General features: G+C 37.0%; 1 protein-coding gene across 1 annotated transcript; it reads left to right on the top strand.

The window, feature by feature from the left end:
* On the top strand, positions 1-17887 carry HINT3 (histidine triad nucleotide binding protein 3). Its single transcript, XM_044249409.1, has 5 exons — positions 1-310; positions 7941-8058; positions 12123-12192; positions 14617-14743; positions 16881-17887. Exons 1-5 carry the CDS (start codon positions 110-112, stop codon positions 16911-16913), a joined length of 549 nt encoding a protein of 182 aa, XP_044105344.1. The 5' UTR covers positions 1-109; the 3' UTR covers positions 16914-17887.

Raw genomic sequence — 17887 nt, 5'->3', positions numbered from 1 at the left:
CGGAGGGCGACACCTCCAGGTAAAAGTGAGGCATTGCAGGAGGCGGACTCAACCCAGGGCGAGCGGCGCGAGAGCAGTCAAGGTTCCTGTCCACCTTGAGGCGGCTAGGATGGCTGAGGAGTCGGTGCGCGGTAGAGTCGAATCCGAGGCTGGTTTTGAGGCAGTGAAGCCTGAAGATTCTAAGGTGTCTTCACCGAAGACTGCAGATGTTGTCGCAACGTCATCGAAGGCGGAGGACTACAGTAGCAAGTGCGTGTTCTGCCGGATCGCGGCGAAGCAGGAACCCGGCACCGAGCTCCTGTACTGCGAGGTGGGCTGCGTGCGGACCGGGCGTGGGACGGGGCAGGGACGCAGGCCTCGCGCCGTGGCGGACCGCGGTGGGGTCGTGTCAGGCCCCCGGGAGGGAGACCTCGCAGGTGTGGACCGGAGTGGGGCAGGCGGGGTGTCCTGGTGTTAATGACGGATTTGCTTCTCGCGAGTGGGGTCTGTCTCCAGCATTATTGTTGCTGTGCCGAGGGGGTGGGCAGCGGGGGGACAATGTAGCGATAAAGCCAGACACTTGGGCTTCTGTCTGCAGGTACGAGGTATTTGGCAGAAAATAGCATTTGTCGCTTGTTGTTACTGGAGGGAATCCTCCGCCCACCCCCGCATCCCCACCCCCTGCGCTTCTCGACACCGCTTTTCAATTCTGCACACTCTCATTCTGCGACTGAGGGGAAGAACTGGTAGAAAGGAGACGATGGTAATAGGGAAAAGCTTCGTTGAACTGACAGAAGTGAGGCAGGGGGCGGGGGTGGAGCTGAGGTCAAACTGTTTCTTAATAAGCCCCAGATTTCCACTGAAGGGTAAAGTTCGCACAGGCGTTGTCAGTTGGGACGTATGCACATTTTCGGAGCACTGAGATTTTGCGCAGGTACTTGAAAACAGGTATCTGGAAATCATTTTCATCTGCTGGTTCTACTTGCCTTTAAAGAAACAGCCTTTGGAGAGGATCAGATCCAAAGATTCTGTGTTTTTGGTTCTTGTTGATTTTAGTAATCATTAATTCATTTGTTAAAAGTGAATTGAATTTGTTCTAACCACCTAGTGTTGGAGACAGAGGTAAGAATTTATGGCTAGAGAGACGACTGAAGTGATAGACCTTGAAATCTGTGCTTGACCAGGGGAAGGAGTGAAGACAGGAAGCGGTTGATAGGGAGAGGGGTCAGTACATCAGTTGTCTGCAGAGCAGGCCTCTGCTGAACTGAGCCACAGTCAGGACTGCACCACATAAAAAATTATGCACACTCCAGTACCAATGTTGAGGAAAACTGGTAAATAATAGCTACTAATAATGTAAAAAGTTTTGTCTAAAAATAGTCATGGAGGGGTGCACCTGGGTGGCTCAGTCCTTAAGTGTTTGCCTTTTGCTCGGATCTTGATCCCAGCGTTCTGGGATTGAGTCTTGCCTTGGGCTTCTTGGTTAGCTGGGAGTCTCCTTCCTCCCTCCCCTTCCCCTGGGCTCATGATCGATCTTTCTTTCTCTCTCTCTTTCAAATAAATAAATTATCTTAGGAAAAGAGTAAATTAATTTTTAAAAATAAAAACGGTCACCCGTAGGGGTTGGGATGGTCCAGAATTCTGTCGTGGTTTTTCCAGGCCAAAGGTCAGGATTTTTTCTCTATGAAGAACATTCTCAGAGTGAACTATGTAAAAAGCCTGGAACATTTTTATAGGAGAAATTAGACACCTTAAATACTTTTAACTAATTTATACCCTACATAGGTGGCATAGGATTAATATATACAGTAGTCTGTATAATACAGAACATAAGCAAGATGCACATGTTTGTACAACGTGCCTCAAAAAGTTGCAGATCTTCTTCTTCTTCTTTTTTTTAAAAGATTTTATTTGTTTATTTGACAGGCAGAGATTACAAGTAGGCAGAGAGGCAGGCAGAGAGAGAGAGAGGAGGAAGCAGGCTCCCTGCCGAGCAGAGAACCCGATGCGGGGCCTGATCCCAGGACTCTGGGATCATGACCTGAGCCGAAGGCAGAGGCTTTAACCCACTGGAGCCAACCAGGTGCCCCAGTTGCAGATCTTAAAATTGAGTCTAAAATGATTTCATATATAAGAGCTCAAAGATTTATCTTTTCAAAAAGAGAATCTAATCTTTAATTTGTGTATTTTGCATTATATATATAGTCTATTCTTATATTCATTTATATATGTTTATTGTAAATATTTAGAAACTATTGGGTTTATATAAAGTAGGGTAGACTTAATTAAGTCCAGAGGAGAAAATGTGATTTGGAATAATTGGAGTTACCAGCGTCATGTGGGTTTAGTCTGGGAAATCTTTCTGGCAAAAGCTAGAGAAGACTCCTTACTCCATAAGCATCTGTATAGTGTATCTGTGCTGTACACTGCAGAGTTGAAACTAAGCTAATACTAGGCTATGCGTTCTCAGAGAGGGATAAAAGTTGGTTTTAGGGTGACAGTATCTTTTTGTCTGTGAGGCAAAAGTAAACATAGTGGACATAAACAGATAAAGAGTATGTCTGTGGCATTAAAATATCATGAGAGTGGAACCGGGAGTTCTTAAGAATGTCTTCCGAGCGGTGACGGTGAAAACATGGTTGAGAAATACCAGGCTCAATGTTTATTTTCACCTTGCTTGAGGCCACACAGAGGAAATACTAATTTAATTTTAATGTCCTCCCTCCTCTTTAACCAAATTTGCCCTCCACTTCAGATGGGGTGGTACTGAAATGTTCTTTCAAATGTTACTTACTTGCTTTAGATATCAGTGGGGTTATTTGCAGAAAGAAAAACTCGCTATTTAAAGCAGAAATGGATTTAATATAGGGAGTTATTTGCTAAAAAAGTCATTGCAAGGGTTGAAGGAAAAGCCTTCAAGAATGCCATCCAGGAGGTGCCTGGGTGGCTCAGGCTGTTAAGCATCTGCCTTCGCCTCAGGTCATGATCCCAGGGTCCTGGAATGAAGTACTAAACTGGGCTCCCTGCTCAGTGGGGAGCCTACTTCTCTCTCTTCCTCTCCCTCTGCCTGCCACTCCATCTGTTTGTGCTCACTCTCTTTGTCAAATAAATAAAAATATATTTTTAATTTAATTTTATTATTTTTTAGAGAGAGAGAGAGGGAGAGCACATGCACATGCATGTGGGACTTGATCCCAGGACCCTGGAATCATGATCTGAGCTGAAAGCAGTGCTCAACCACTGAACCACCCAGGTGTCCTTAAATAAAAATCTAAAAAATCAATGAATCAATCAATCAATAAACTAACATCCAGAACAGCACTTGCATGGTGAGGACCTGTTTCATCTGCCACAGCCAGGAAGTTAGGAGTCAGGTGACTGCCATTGGAACTTAGACTTCAGGAAGATGTCTCTGTAGATGGGACTCGGAGTTGAGGAAGCAGTGTGACTGCCACGGTTGAGGAATTTGAGGTTGGATTCTGCTTTGTTGTTCAGGCTATTTCACCTATTGTAGGATGTTTCCCATTTCCAACCTCTGGGCGCTAAATGCTTGCGGCATCTACATATTTCCACTTTGACAAATAACAGGTTCAGAGCTACACTGTACCTCCTGGGTCTGCACTGGTAGGTCATGGCACCAGAAAAGTGGATGTCTCATGTCTGTCTCTTGACTAGCAATTGACCAGACATTGGAATGGGGGCAGGGGAGAAAGAAAAAACAATCTCGGTTCCTTAGAGCTGACCATGTTTGCCTGGTGGAACTAGCGGAAGCTGCAGAAAGAGGACTTTTTCTTGGGTTACCTTGTCAAAGCACTGAAGTCTGAAGTACATCTAGTTTGCAAGATCTAAATTCCATCTGGGGTTTTAGCTTTTTAAATTTCTGCAGTACTAAAGACTGCATTTGGAATGGGGGTTGAGTGCCCATCTACCTTTTTTACCATAGTTTGTCATATTTAATAGATGCTAAGCCGAGATGCTTGGATTCAGTGCTGATAATGAAGATGGACTAGCTGTTGTCTAATCCATGCATTCTCAAAAGGGGTAACAATTGATGTTCTTGGCTGGGGCAGGAGCAGGGGCAAAAAAAGTTTATTATTTATATATATAAAATGTATGTATAGCACTTAGGATAGAAACACATGTACAATTTTGCTGTGGTATTAAAATATCCAGGGGGAGAGCAGCCATTAGGGGAAAAAAAATCTAAAAAGTTTCCTTAGGGGGATGGTAATGAAAAAAGGCTGAGAAACACTGTTAAAATCAAACAGTGGCCATGATTCCAACTTTAAGAATGTGTTTTGGAGACACCTGCGTGGCTCAGTGGGTTAAGCCTCTGCCTTGGACTCTGGTCATGATCTCAGGATCCTGGGATTGAGCCCTGCATAGGGCTCCCTCTCTCTCTGCCTGCTGCTCTGCCTACTTGTGATGTCTCTCTCTGTCAAATAAATAAATAAAATCTTAAAAAAAAAAAAGAATGTGTTTTGGAGGACAGACTGAAAGATCTTGGAAAGTAGTAAAAACTATAATGACACCATTTTTTTTAAGGAGTAGAGAAGGAAGCATTGGTAGCTTTATTTTTCTATTTAAGCATCTTTTATTTATTAATCTTTCAAGTTTACTATATGTTATTCACTTGTAGTTCAAGGATGACTATGGCACATTCCACACTTGAGAAGCTTGCTTCTGATCTACATTGAAAGCATAAATGAAAAGTTTTCATTTAGTTGTCATTAGGATGGGTAGCCAAAACTCTGTGTTTTAAAGTCACTTGAAATATCTTTTCTTTGGGGGTGCCTGGGTGGTTTACTTGGTTAAGCATCTGCCTTCAGCCCAGGTCATGGTCCCTGGATCCTGAGAGCTGCCCTGCTTGGGCTCCTTGCTCTGAGGAGAAATCTGCTTCTCCCTCTCCTTCTGCCCATCTCCCCCAACTTGTGTGCTCTCTCTCTCATGCACTCTAGTTCTGTCTCTCTCAAATAAATAAAATATTAAAAAAAAGAAATCTTTTCTTTATGTAGTTATGTTATAAAGGTGACAGATAGTTAGGTTTATTTATTTGTTTTTTTTTCAATTCATAGGGATTATTTTGAAGCCCAAAAGAGTATTAAATATTCATGTTTTTAACATCAGAATTGTAAAGCTAAGTACATTTGGAAAAGTCTAGCATCCATTCTCTTATCATCTTTACCCTGTTCCTTTTCCCTCACAAAAAACTAAAAAATATATTTTTAGTTTATCCTTCCATTGTGAGAATTTGTATGTGTATGTTTATATTTGTACTCCCTTTTCTTATATAAAAGATGGCCTTACTGGGGTGCCTGGGTGGCTCAGTGGGTTAAAGCCTCTGCCTTCGACTCAGGTCATGATCTCAGGGTCCTGGGATCGAGCCCCACATCGGGCTCTCTGCTCAGCAGGGAGCCTCCTTCCTCCTCTCTCTCTGCCTGCCTTGCTGCCTACTTGTGATCTGTCTGTCAAATAAATAAATAAAATCTTAAAAAAAAAAAAAAGATGGCCTTACCACACTCTCCTGCTCCTTAATTTTTTTTAACTTCAAAGTACATTTCAGAAATGATTTTTAAGTATAAAGATCTTCATTCTTATATTTTATAGCTACATAGTACTTCATTGTATGGATTTGCTATAATTTATTCAGCTAGTCTCCTAGTTGAATTTTGGACCTTTGGGTTATTTTCATTTTTTTTGCTATTACAAATCATGCTGCAAAGGATAGCTTTGTACATGTATCATTTCATATTTTTTGTCATTTATCGTTGGAATAGGAGAAAGTCTGTCTTAAAATGAAGAGTCTAAATAATGGCTAGTTTAGTAGTAGCAACAGGAAAGAGAGTAACATCAGAGGGCCAATTTCAATATTTTAGAAAGCTTAATGAAAATCTAATTCAATCATTGATTGCATTGGCTGACTAAAATGCATAGGTTTTTCTTCACCTGTTTTGCCTCCACCCAACCTTCCTTCTCGCAGCTACCGGTTTGTTCTTAGTATAATGCCCTCTAGTTCCATCTGTGTTGTTACCAATGGCAAGATCTCATCCTTTTTTATGACTGAGTAATATTTCATTGTATATGTACATTGTATCTCCTTTATTTATTCATCTATTGATGGATTCCTAGGTTGTTTTCATGTCTTGGGTATTATAAATAATGCTTCAATAAACATAGGAGTGCATACATCTTTTGGAATTAGTATTTCCATTTTCTTTGGGTAAATAAATACACAGTAGTGGAACTGGGGATCATATGGTATTTCTGTTTTTAATTTTTGAGGAATCTCCATACTGTTTTCCATAGTGGCTGTACCAGTTTGCATTCCCATCAGCAGTGCCCAGGGGTTCCCTTTTCTCCACATACATGCCAACACATATTTCCTGTCTTTTTAATACTAACATTGGACTGGTGTGAAGTTTCATCTCATTGTGGTTTTGATTTGGATTTCTCTGATGATGAGTGGTGTTGAGCATCTTTTCATGTGTGGTTTAGCCATTGAAAAATTTTTTAGATAGGATATTGAATAAGGATATTTCGGGAATATTGATTTTTCTTTTGGAAAAGCTTGAAACTCAAGTGTCAGTAGGTTGAAAGACTCCCTTTTTCATTTCTTTTTTCCTCATAACTTCGTGGAGTATGTAAATCAGAAAACTAATATAATGGATTGGACACTTAGTGTACTATACAGGAGTTTGTTTTAGCATTTTAAGGGCTTTTTAATGCTATAAACAGAACAAAAAAGTATTTGTGTATAAGTGCTATAAAAATGTATAGAAAGGCAACCTCTGGATATATGGACGCTAGATTATTTTCCTGTTTTAATTGTGGAATGTGCCATTTTGGAAAAAATTAAATTTAAAAAAATAGTTTATCAAATTTGCTATGTTTCTGTAGTCAAACCTTTAAAAGTACATATTAAGAAAAACCCTTAGGTAGAGATGGAGAAATAGATAAAGAAATTTTAAAAAACCTTGGGATTGTTGGTAATGAAGTTTTTTTGTTTTGTTTTGCTTTGTTTTAAAGATTTATTTATATGAGGGGGTGCCTGGGTGACTCAGTGGGTTAAAGCCTCTGCCTTGGGCTCAGGTCATGGCTTGGGGTCCTGGGATCGAGCCCCACATTGGGCTCTCTGCTCAGCAGGGAGCCTGCTTCCCCCCCTCTCTGTGCCTTCTTGTGATTTCTCTCTCTCTCTGTCAAATAAATAAAATCTTTAAAAAAAAAGATTTATTTATATGAGAGAGAGAGCATGAGTGGGAGGGACAGAGGAAGAGGGAGAGAGAATCTCAGGCAGACATCCCCCCCTCTTCGCCCCAGGCATGAAATGGATATGAGGCTCGATCTCACAACCCTGAGATCACGATACTGAGATTACAATCTGAGCCAAAATCAGGAGTGGGACACTTAACCCACTGCGCCACCCAGGCACCCCTTTGGTAATGAAGTCTTATTAAAGTTCATTGATAATTGTTTTCCTGAAATGAGCTTTATATAAGTCTTCAACATTGCTTTATATAAGGCTTCAACATTGCTCATTGCTAACTAATGAGCATCTCATGAAGAATGCTAAAACATGTCTTTATAAACTTAATGCCCAGCTGGGATTAGTTGTATAACATAAGTACCATTTCCCTATCAGAATGAGATTTATGGTGTGTAAGACATGGCAGAAATTCTTTTTAAATATTCTTTTTAGGGCGCCTGGGTGGCTCAGTGGGTTGAGCCGCTGCCTTCGGCTCGGGTCATGATCTCAGGGTCCTGGGATTGAGTCCCGCATCGGGCTCTCTGCTCAGCGGGGAGCCTGCTTCCCTCTCTCTCTCTCTGCCTGCCTCTCTGCCTACTTGTGATCTCTCTCTCTCTGTCAAATAAATAAATAAAATCTTTAAAAAAAATATTCTTTTTAAAATTCTTTTAAAATTCTTTTTAAAAAATTCACTGACAAATGATGTTTTTTCCTTCAGAATGAAGACCTAGTTTGCTTCAAAGATATCAGACCAGCAGCACCTCATCATTATCTTGTGGTGCCAAAGAAGCATCTTGGAAACTGCAGAGAGCTAAAGAAAGATCATATAGAACTGGGTAAGAAGACGACAGTATTTTTCATGGTTATATCATCCTGAATTGGCATGAGTGATAGTAGTTACAGTGACAATAAAAAGAAACAACTTAGCCAGGTGTTAACGAAAGAGGAACATTATGACTTTGTGAAACTTCTATTATGAAAAAATTCAAATATGTACAAAAATACAGAAAATAGTTTTATCTTCATGTGGTCATCACCCAAGTACCACTTTTATTAACTTGTGGCCAGTCTTTTTCATCTATTAACCTTCTCCCACAGTGGATTTAAAGTGAATTCTAAACATCATGTTATTTAATCTTTAAAATCTCTAAAAGATAATGCCTCTTTTTTTTTCAATTTATTTATTTTCAGAAAAACATTATTCATTATTTTTTCACCACACCCAGTGCTCCATGCAAGCCGTGCCCTCTATAATACCCACCACCTGGTACCCCAACCTCCCACCCCCCCGCCACTTCAAACCCCTCAGATTGTTCTTCAGAGTCCATAATGCCTCTTTATGTTTTAAAATGATGGCTTTCATTGACTTTGAAAATGGAAGGTGTTATCAAAAATGAGACCATATTGGTACCTGTCTTGTAAGTTTCTTGTGTAGAGGTACTAACCCCAAAGTTTAGTGATGAGATTTAAGCAATGACTTTTTAGCTTCTGAAAAGAAGAGTTTGAATCATGTCTCTTAGGATTATCCTGTATTTTCCTACTGATGATTTCTGTGACTTACCAGTCATTTCCCAAGACATTTCTTAGTTCACTTCATATCTGCTTTCATAGTCTTTGTCTCCAGGGCCTGGGATTAGTTTGGTTAATAATTTAAATAGCTGGGGTGCCTGGGTGGCTTAGTGGTTTAAGCCTTTGCCTTCAGCTCAGATCATGGTCTCAGGGTCCTGGGATCGAGTTCCGCATCAGGCTCTCTGCTCAGTGAGGAGCCTGCCTCCCCCTCTCTCTCTGCCTGCCTCCCCCTCTCTCTCTGCCTGCCTCTCTGCCTACTTGTGATCTCTGTCTGTCAAATAAATTAAAAAAAATATTTAAGTAGCTGACAAGATAGATAGATTGGGCCAGATATTTTGGAGGTGAATAAGAAATTCTTTGATGGAAAACTTTGATGTGTAGTTCATTTAGTATTTAGACTATTGAATTACCAGTTTTTCAAGTGTTTCTTCTCAATATTGCAAAATTTCTTTGTTATCTGTACTTCTATGAGTACATTTCATATTTACTCCAGCAGATAAAGGCCAATATTTTTGCAATATTTAGTATCAAGCAGCAGCCGCCATGCCTTAAGTATTTCCTTTTTATGTTTTTTAAGGAGGGAGAAATATGTTTGTGCTTGGTTTTCTTTTTCTAGCATTCTGCTTAATTGAAAGTTTTTATAACTGTTGCAAATAAAATGTTAACCAGTTTTGAAGCAGCGTGGTGGGTATTTGGGATTTCATTATACTGTTCTTTCTGATCTTGTTTGTATTTTAATATTCCGTAATAAGCTTAAAGTTTCTTGGAATTAGTATTTATATACAATCTATGAAGTTGGCAAAATAATAAGAATGTGGAAGAGCTCAATAACACCATCAAGCATTGTGATTATAATTAATACTTTTAGAACTCCACCCAACTATAAAATCCACATTTTGTTAAGAGCACATGTTCACCAAGATAGCCCATATTCTAGGCAATAAAGTAAGTCTAAATACATTTCAAATTATTGAAATCTTGTAATATATGTTCTCTGACGACAATGGAAGTAAAGTAGAAAAATAATAAAACCTGGAAATGTATTAAATATTTTTTAAATTAACACACTTTTTAATAATTTCTAAATAAATATAGACAACAATATAGAATTGATAGCAAAAATACAGCATATCAAGATTTGTGTAATGTAGCCAAAGCAATACCTATGGGGAAATTTATAGCTGTATATGTTTATGTTAGAAGAGGATGTTTAAAACCAATGACCTAAGTTTCTACTTTAGGATGCTAGAAATAGGCAAGCGAATTAGACCAAAATAAGTATAAAGAAAGAAATAATAGGGTAGATAACGGTGAGATACAAAAGAAACTATACGTTTTGCTTCATGTATTTTGAATCTGATTTTAAGTGAATACATAATTAAGATTGTCATGTCTTCTCAGTGAATTGATCCTTTTTTTATCATTGTAAAATGTCCCTCTTTATCTCTGGAAATACTTTTCGAGTCTATTTTGTAAGACATGAATTTAACTACTATAACTTTCTTGTTACTTGCTGTCCACACTGTGTATCTTTTTCTATACTTTCAACCAAAGTGAATATTAATAAAGACTTGAAGATAGCAATATAGTTGCATTTTGCTTATTTGTTATTATTTTTTAAATGTAGTGTGAAAATCTCTGGTGTTTAATTGTTTAGTTCATAATCCTTTAATGTAACTATTGATGCAGTTTGATTTAGGTGTTCTATCTTGCCATTTGTTTTCTGTTTGTCCCATTTTTGTTGTTATTGCTCTGTTTCTTTCCTGCCTTCTTTTGGTTAATCAGATATATTTTTTGTTATTCTACTTTATTTTTTGCCTTCTTATGTATGCCTCTTCAAATTTTTTAAATGGTTGCTCTAGAGATATTAAAATACTAGTGTAATTATCATAGCCTAATTAGAATTCACATTGTATCAATTCATGAAAAATGTGATAAACTTTGGTACACTTTGTGTTATTGTTGTCATATATATTACATCTACATGCTTTATAATATCTTGGTATTGTTAAAGTTATTGCATTAAGCAGTCATATGTCTTTTTTTACATTTTTATTTATTTTTTAAAAGATTTTATTTATATATTTGACAAGAAAGAGAGACAGTGAGAGAGGGAATACAAGCAGGGGGAGTGGGAGAAAGAGAAGCAGGCTTCCTGCTGAGCAAGGAGCCCTATGCGGGGCTCCATACCAGGACCCTGGGATCATGACATGAGCTGAAGTCAGATGCTTAATGACTGAGCCACCCAGGCTTCCCAGTCATATGTCTTTTAAAGAAATTAAGAAGGCGCCTGGGTGGCTCAGTGGGTTAAGCCTCTGCCTTCAGCTCAGTTCTTGATCTCAGGGTCTTGAGATCGAGTCCCACATTGGGCTCTCTGCCCAGCAGGGCGCCTGTTTCTCCCCCATCTCTCTCTGCCTGCCTCTCTGCCTACTTGTGATCTCTCTATGTAAAATAAATAAATAAAATCTTAAATAAATAAATAAAATCTTAAAAAAATTTAAGAGAAAACATTTCTCCCATGTCTGGGATCTTGGGAATATTTTAAAAGAAAACAAGATACAGTCTTGCTTGAAGTAATAAGTTGTTTGTTTGTTTTTTTAGACCATATGGTACTGACTTAGTCATGGAAGTCTGTCATCCTCCTTGCTCAAGCCTGATTTAGAGACCTAAACATTTGCAACAATTTTATGAACTTCTTTTATAACAACCATCGTCTATAGATTCTCTCATTTCCTCCCCCTTACAAATACTTGGTTACACCATTTGGAAACAAAAGAGATCTCAAGTTTGGCATTGTGTTTAGGAGATTGCAGGTTACCAAATTTTTTCTCCTCTGGAAACCCACTTCTATTTGAAGGCCATAAAGCACCAAGATAATAAAGATGCTAAGGCAGATAGAGTTCAGAAGCCAAAACAAATATATGAACATTTAGCTAGTCAGAGGTAGGTTGACATAAAGGACTATCATATCCTTAATTTGGGCTGAAAGACAAATTCAGTTTTCCTGTCTGCCTTTTTGATTCAAACATGTTTTTGCTTCTTACTTGGTCTCCTTATGATTAGAATTAGACCTCAATAGGATCAGACTTCCTAAGTAGTCACTTGTTAGTACTCTTCAGCAGCTGTTCAAAGTCAGCCTGCACACCATACTTTGTGATAGCTTCAACCTTCATGTCAGTGTTGATGAGCAAACTTCTCAGTAACTTAGAACTATTAAACAGGTCTTTAAATGTTTACCCACTGAACATGACTTTTGATTAGAAAACTTAAAATTAATTACAATTTAATAATGTCTTCTACAGTGTAATGTAGTTTCTTTCATGTTTTTTAGTTGAGAGCATGGTGACTGTTGGAAAAACTATTCTTGAAAGGAATAATTTCACTGACTTCAAAAATGCGAGGTATGTATACTTCCACATAGAAACCAATATATGTAGTTGGTTTTCTGAAATGTTGTTCTCTCCTAGAAAATGGGGAGACGGCTTAAGTACAGTTTTCCTGAAAGTGAGCATACATTGTTCATTGGTAGTATAAATTTAATAAATAAAACTTCTTCCTCTCATGTCTCAGCATCTAATAATCACCGCTTGGAGTTTGGGCAGACAAGTCTATTTAAGCAGTGGGTAGGTAACAGTTACAAGTCCACCTTTCTTTGTTTGGTATGTCTATTTCTATAAAAATTGAATTTCTTTCTTTAGAAAATATTTTATTTTATGTGATTGAAAAATATTATACTTCTAGTGTGAAATTAACTTGAATTTGTTGCCTGCTGAGCTGATCTCTGCATTCACCAACATTTGAGCAAAAAGCATATAATGTTCAATGTGGCAGTTATTTTACTTAATCTAAATAGTGTATTTTCCTTTTTAAAAGACTTTGGACTGGGACGCCTGGGTGGCTCAGTTGGTTAAGCAGCTGCCTTCAGCTCAGGTCATGATCTCAGCGTCCTGGGATCGAGTCCCACATCGGGTTCCTTGCTCGGCAGGGAGCCTGCTTCTCCCTCTGCCTCTGCCTGCCTCTCTGTCTGCCTGTGCTCGCTCTCTCTCCCTCTCTCTCTGACAAATAAATAAAATCTTTAAAAAAAAAAAATAAAAGACTTTGGACTTTGTCCTGTGTGACCAGTGGCTAGATTTTGGTTAGATTTACTTCTAATATCTGACCTGGAATTTAAAGAGACCTGAGTGCTAACGCTTTCCATGCTACTTGTTGTGTACTGGGCTCATACTGGCTATGATACTTGAGGCATTTATGCTCTCCAAGATAATAGCTGTTCTGCCTACATACAGATTCAAATAAGATTGTGTGTGTGAAAATCGTCTGAAAACTATGAAGTGCTAGTCAAGTGAAAGGGACAGATGGTATTTGAGACCCTTTGGCCAAAAGCAATATATTCCCTTCCCAGTCAGAGGAGTGTGTAGTAGAAGAATGAACATTGGACCAAGAGTCTCAATCCTTGCTGTATTACTGCCTCACTTTGTGACCCTGAGAAGTCTCCTACTTTTTGGATCTGGGCTTTCCCATTTTTGAAATGAAAGAGTTAATGAACCTTTGAATTGCTTCTAGCTTTTAGGTTACTTGATTCTACATTACCTGAATCCTGTTTCCCAGAAGGAAAACTCAGCCTCTTTTTCCTGTAGTGGGGGAAGCTTTTCTTTTTTTTCCTTTCTTTTTTTTTTAATTAAAAGATTTTATTTATTTGACAGACAGATCACAAGTAGGCAGAGAGGCAGGCAGAGAGAGAGAGGAGGAAGCAGGCTCTCTGCTCAGCAGGGAACCTGACGTGGGGCTCGATCCCAGGACCCTGAAGGCAGAGGCTTTAACCCACTGAGCCACCCAGGCACCCCTGGGGGAAGCTTTTCAGTAAGTGTTGTATTTCTGACTCTCCATTATCAGTCCTGTGTTGCTGCAATAGACCACATCTCCTATGCCCTCTTACACTCCCTCTCATTGTAGTCTTTTTTTTTTTTTTTTTAATTGAGACTCACTTACAGATTGAGGGGGCAAATATTTCCAGGTTTTTGGCTTGAATTATTGTTATGTGTGTGCCTTGCTCCACTCAGAATTTCTAAGTGGATTTATAAAATTGTAAACTGATTTTTAAGATATAGAATCATATTTAAAAAATTCCTTAGTAGAAATTTGTTAGTAGTCAAAGGAATTATCTTATAAATGTCTTTATAAAGCAGATGATTATGAATAACTATCATTTTACTTATTTTCAGTATTAAGCAAGAAATTTGATGATAATTTTTTTTAATAATGATATAAATAATCTCACTACTGGAAGATGGGTTGATGAGGAAATGACTACTTTATTAAAGGAGAAGGCTATGTCTTGGAATAAAGAAACCCTTCTATTGAGTGTCATGTAATTTTTTTAAAGAAAAAGGTGGAATTTATGCCAAACATAGTACACAGCAAACAACTTTATGCCTCAGCTATACAGTCTAAAAGTTAAAGATCTCAGAAGTGCCCTGTAACTTTTTTTTAAAGATTCATTGCAGAGCCATATCTTAGGAGAATTAAAGGTTAAAAGTGATAAGGACTGAGGTGATAAAAAATAATGCCAACTCAGAATTATTAAAGGATTTACTGAGACGTTATATGCTCTTAAGCCCTTATGAAGAGTTTGTTACTGCGAACTTCAGCACAGAAAGACAAGGAAGTGTGTAAACACTGAGAAGGATATAAAGCAGTAAAAGTGATGAGTGGCAATCTGTCTAACCTATTTTGAATATCTTTAATATTTATGTGTTCTAGCATGAAAAAATGGCTTTAAACTATTGTAGAACTGACTAGTCAACTCTCTTACCTTTCTGTTTTAGAATGGGTTTCCACATGCCACCATTTTGTTCCATCTCCCACTTGCACCTTCATGTGCTGGCACCTGTTGATCAACTTGGCTTCTTATCAAAATTGGTTTATAGAGTGAATTCCTATTGGTTTATCACAGTAAGTGTTATTATTTAGTAGCAGTATATAAAAATATTTACAGTAGTTGTCCTTTTGGTGTAGTTCTTCTTTTCGTGGCAACAGTAGGCACTTAACAGCTTTCGTAGGTTTGATCCTCTCCTTTAATGTATTGCTTGCATGTACCCAAAGCAGTATTTTTAATTTAAGGGATTTTCCAGGTTATCAAATCTGTAGGAAGAGAAGTTATAGTTAAGTCTTTCCATTGCAAGCAGAGGATATGATATAGAAGAGCCGCGGCATTAGCAGTTCAGAACCCAGAGTCCAATCTGCATTGAAATTGTGGCTCTACCAGTTACTTGAGGAACCATTTGCAAGTTACTTAAATGTTTTCAGACCCAAGTTCTTTATCTATTACCTGCCTATAAAGAATACTGCCCAGCTATAGGGTGGATAAGAGGATTGATAAAATAATTTATATTAAAGCAGTTAAAACTGTACCTTGCAAATAGTAAGTACTAGTAAATATCACCTGTTGCCTCTGTTATCATCACCAACATTATTGTAGAAATTGTAGAAATTGAATTTCTGTAATTTTCTAGTTTAGAAAAGGACTTCCCTGGTAGCATCAACTGTCAGATCTGAGGTTGAAGCCATTGAACCTAAAAAATTGCAGAATTCTGCTTTGCTAGGGCAAAAGTAGAATCGAATTCAAGCTGATTACAGGCCTGTTCCCTGACAGTGAAGCCTAAGTTATTAAGTGACTGTCCTTCCAGAGCCACTTGACTAATAATTTACCAGTCACTGTGTATCTGTGATGGTAAGGAGACCTGTAGTTGCTATATTTAAGTAGTCACTGAATTACAAATTGAATAATTGCTGTTAATGCATATTATTATTATTATAGTCATGGTACCCAAGAAATTAAAAAGCATGATTTATAAAAACTTCATGTTTCAAACTTTTATCCCTCTTTTCAACTTGTGCAGATGATTTTATTTAATTTAAAAATAATTTAAGATATTTATGTGTGTGTGTGTCCGAAATAAAAATTAGTAGACTTCGATAGGGCAGTTGGTGAGGTCTCTTTAAAAATTCAGTGTGATTAAAAAAGGGATTTTTTTCCTTATTTATATTTCTAAGTTTCTATGTGCTCCATGCTTTTATAATAAAGTAACTAAAAATACATTTTTTTGTTATGTTTTTAACTATATTTCCTTACATGACTTTTTAGCTAGAAAAAAATGAATGAACAAGGTTATAAGATCTGTTATTGGTTCATTCTGTGGATCTGAAATCTCCTTAGATCTGTCAGCATATATTATGAGACTTTGAAAAAAATCAAGATAAAGACATTAGGATTTATTTTAAAATCTCTTTTATAATGTTTATGTTTGAGAAAAGTATTTGAAATAATGATAACTAACAGACTTTGGTTTACTTTTTAATTTTTTAAATATATTTTATTTTTTTAGAGCACTTTTAGGCTCACATCCAGATTGACTGGAAATGTACAGAGAGTTCCCATATACTCTCTGTTCCCCAAATACTCAGAGTCTCCCACTATAGACATCCTACACCACAGTGATACATTTGTTATAATCTATGAAATTATAGTTACACATCATTTTTACCCAAAGTTCATGATTTACACTTGGTGTTCTGTATTTTATGGGTTTGGACAAATGTGTAGTAACATGTATCCAACATTATGGTATAATAAAATTCTCTGTACTTTACCTATTTATTTCTCCCTCTCCCTTAATTGCTGGTAATCCCGATCTATGCCTTCATAATTTTGCCTTTTCCAGAATGTCATATGGTTGGAAAAATACAGTATTTAGCCTTTTCAGATAGGCTATTTTCACTTAGTAACACGTATTTAAGGTTCCTCCACATCTAGTTTACTTTGTAAAATGTTAGTATTATATTTATTTTCCTTTTCTTCTTGAAGCTTTTTAACAAATAAGATAAGAATCTGCCTGTGTATATACAATGTGGAATGCCTTTATTGTAGTTTATAAAACTGTTGAGAAATTTTTTATAAGATATATTTAGGAACAGAGTATGTAATAACCAGCTCTTCTGCTATGACTTTTTATAATATGGGTGCCAGTAGAATTATTTCATGTAGGCTATAATAACCAGAATTTAAAAATATGTTTTTTCAAAATTACAGGCTGACTGTTTGATTGAAAAACTAAGAATATGAAAATGTCAACAGTGGAAGATTTTCCTAATCTTGGCTCAACATAAACTAATATTTTCATTCTTTTGAAGTCTAATTACAATTGTAAGGTTCATTGGGTTTTATGAGAGGTTATTACTGGCTAGCCTTAATTCTTTTCTGAATGTCTGTTTCCTGAGATACGTGATACAATTCCATGGATACTTTGTCATTGACTTCTTTATTTTAATGGTTACTTGTTTAAGGTATAAAATACTATAGATAAAATCCCATTAAAACAAATCCCTGTTAATCAGGAAGGACTATTTTTTCAAAAAGTTTAAATATTTTCATTTCTTAGTAGTCTATTATAATAGTGATTTATTTATGAAGAATAAACTGGTATGGAAAGTACTTTATTGGAGCCTTTATTACTATGAAGGGGAGACAGAAATTAACTGTTTCTTGACAGTTATATAAGTTTACACACAAAATTTCAAAATGAAAAGTACCATACTACATAGTGACTTATGTTCTTATTGATTGAAAGAATCGTTTTATGTCACTTTTTACTCAGATTTCAGATGCTGGTTTTCACTAATATTTTTGTGATAAATTGTTCCTGAAAGCTGTAAAATATACATAAAGTAAATTCTAATGGTGGATTTATAAGAACAATTTGGCTATCCAAGAGAATTCACTGTAATAGCATTTTATCTGCAAGAACATAAATGGGGAAGAAACATAAAACGGTTATCATAATGTATTAAAACTGGTGGAAATTATTGTTTTATGATTTATTGTACCAAAGGAAGAGTAGAATTAATAAGTTTTAGGCCTGGATTTTATCATGAAGAAATCCTGATTTGAAAGTAGGAACAGATAAGCTTGGATGAGAACGTTTGATAGCTAAATGTTAGCATTACTGATACATCATTTTGTGAGACATATTTCTTTAAGGATTGTGCTGATCTACACTAATAGTGAATGTGAATAAAGAGTAAGGTACTGAAAGCTGA

This window comes from Neovison vison, chromosome 1 (genome assembly GCF_020171115.1).
Source record: "Neovison vison isolate M4711 chromosome 1, ASM_NN_V1, whole genome shotgun sequence".
Taxonomy (NCBI): Eukaryota; Metazoa; Chordata; class Mammalia; order Carnivora; family Mustelidae; genus Neogale; species Neogale vison.
This window is presented reverse-complemented; position numbering and strand designations above follow the sequence as displayed.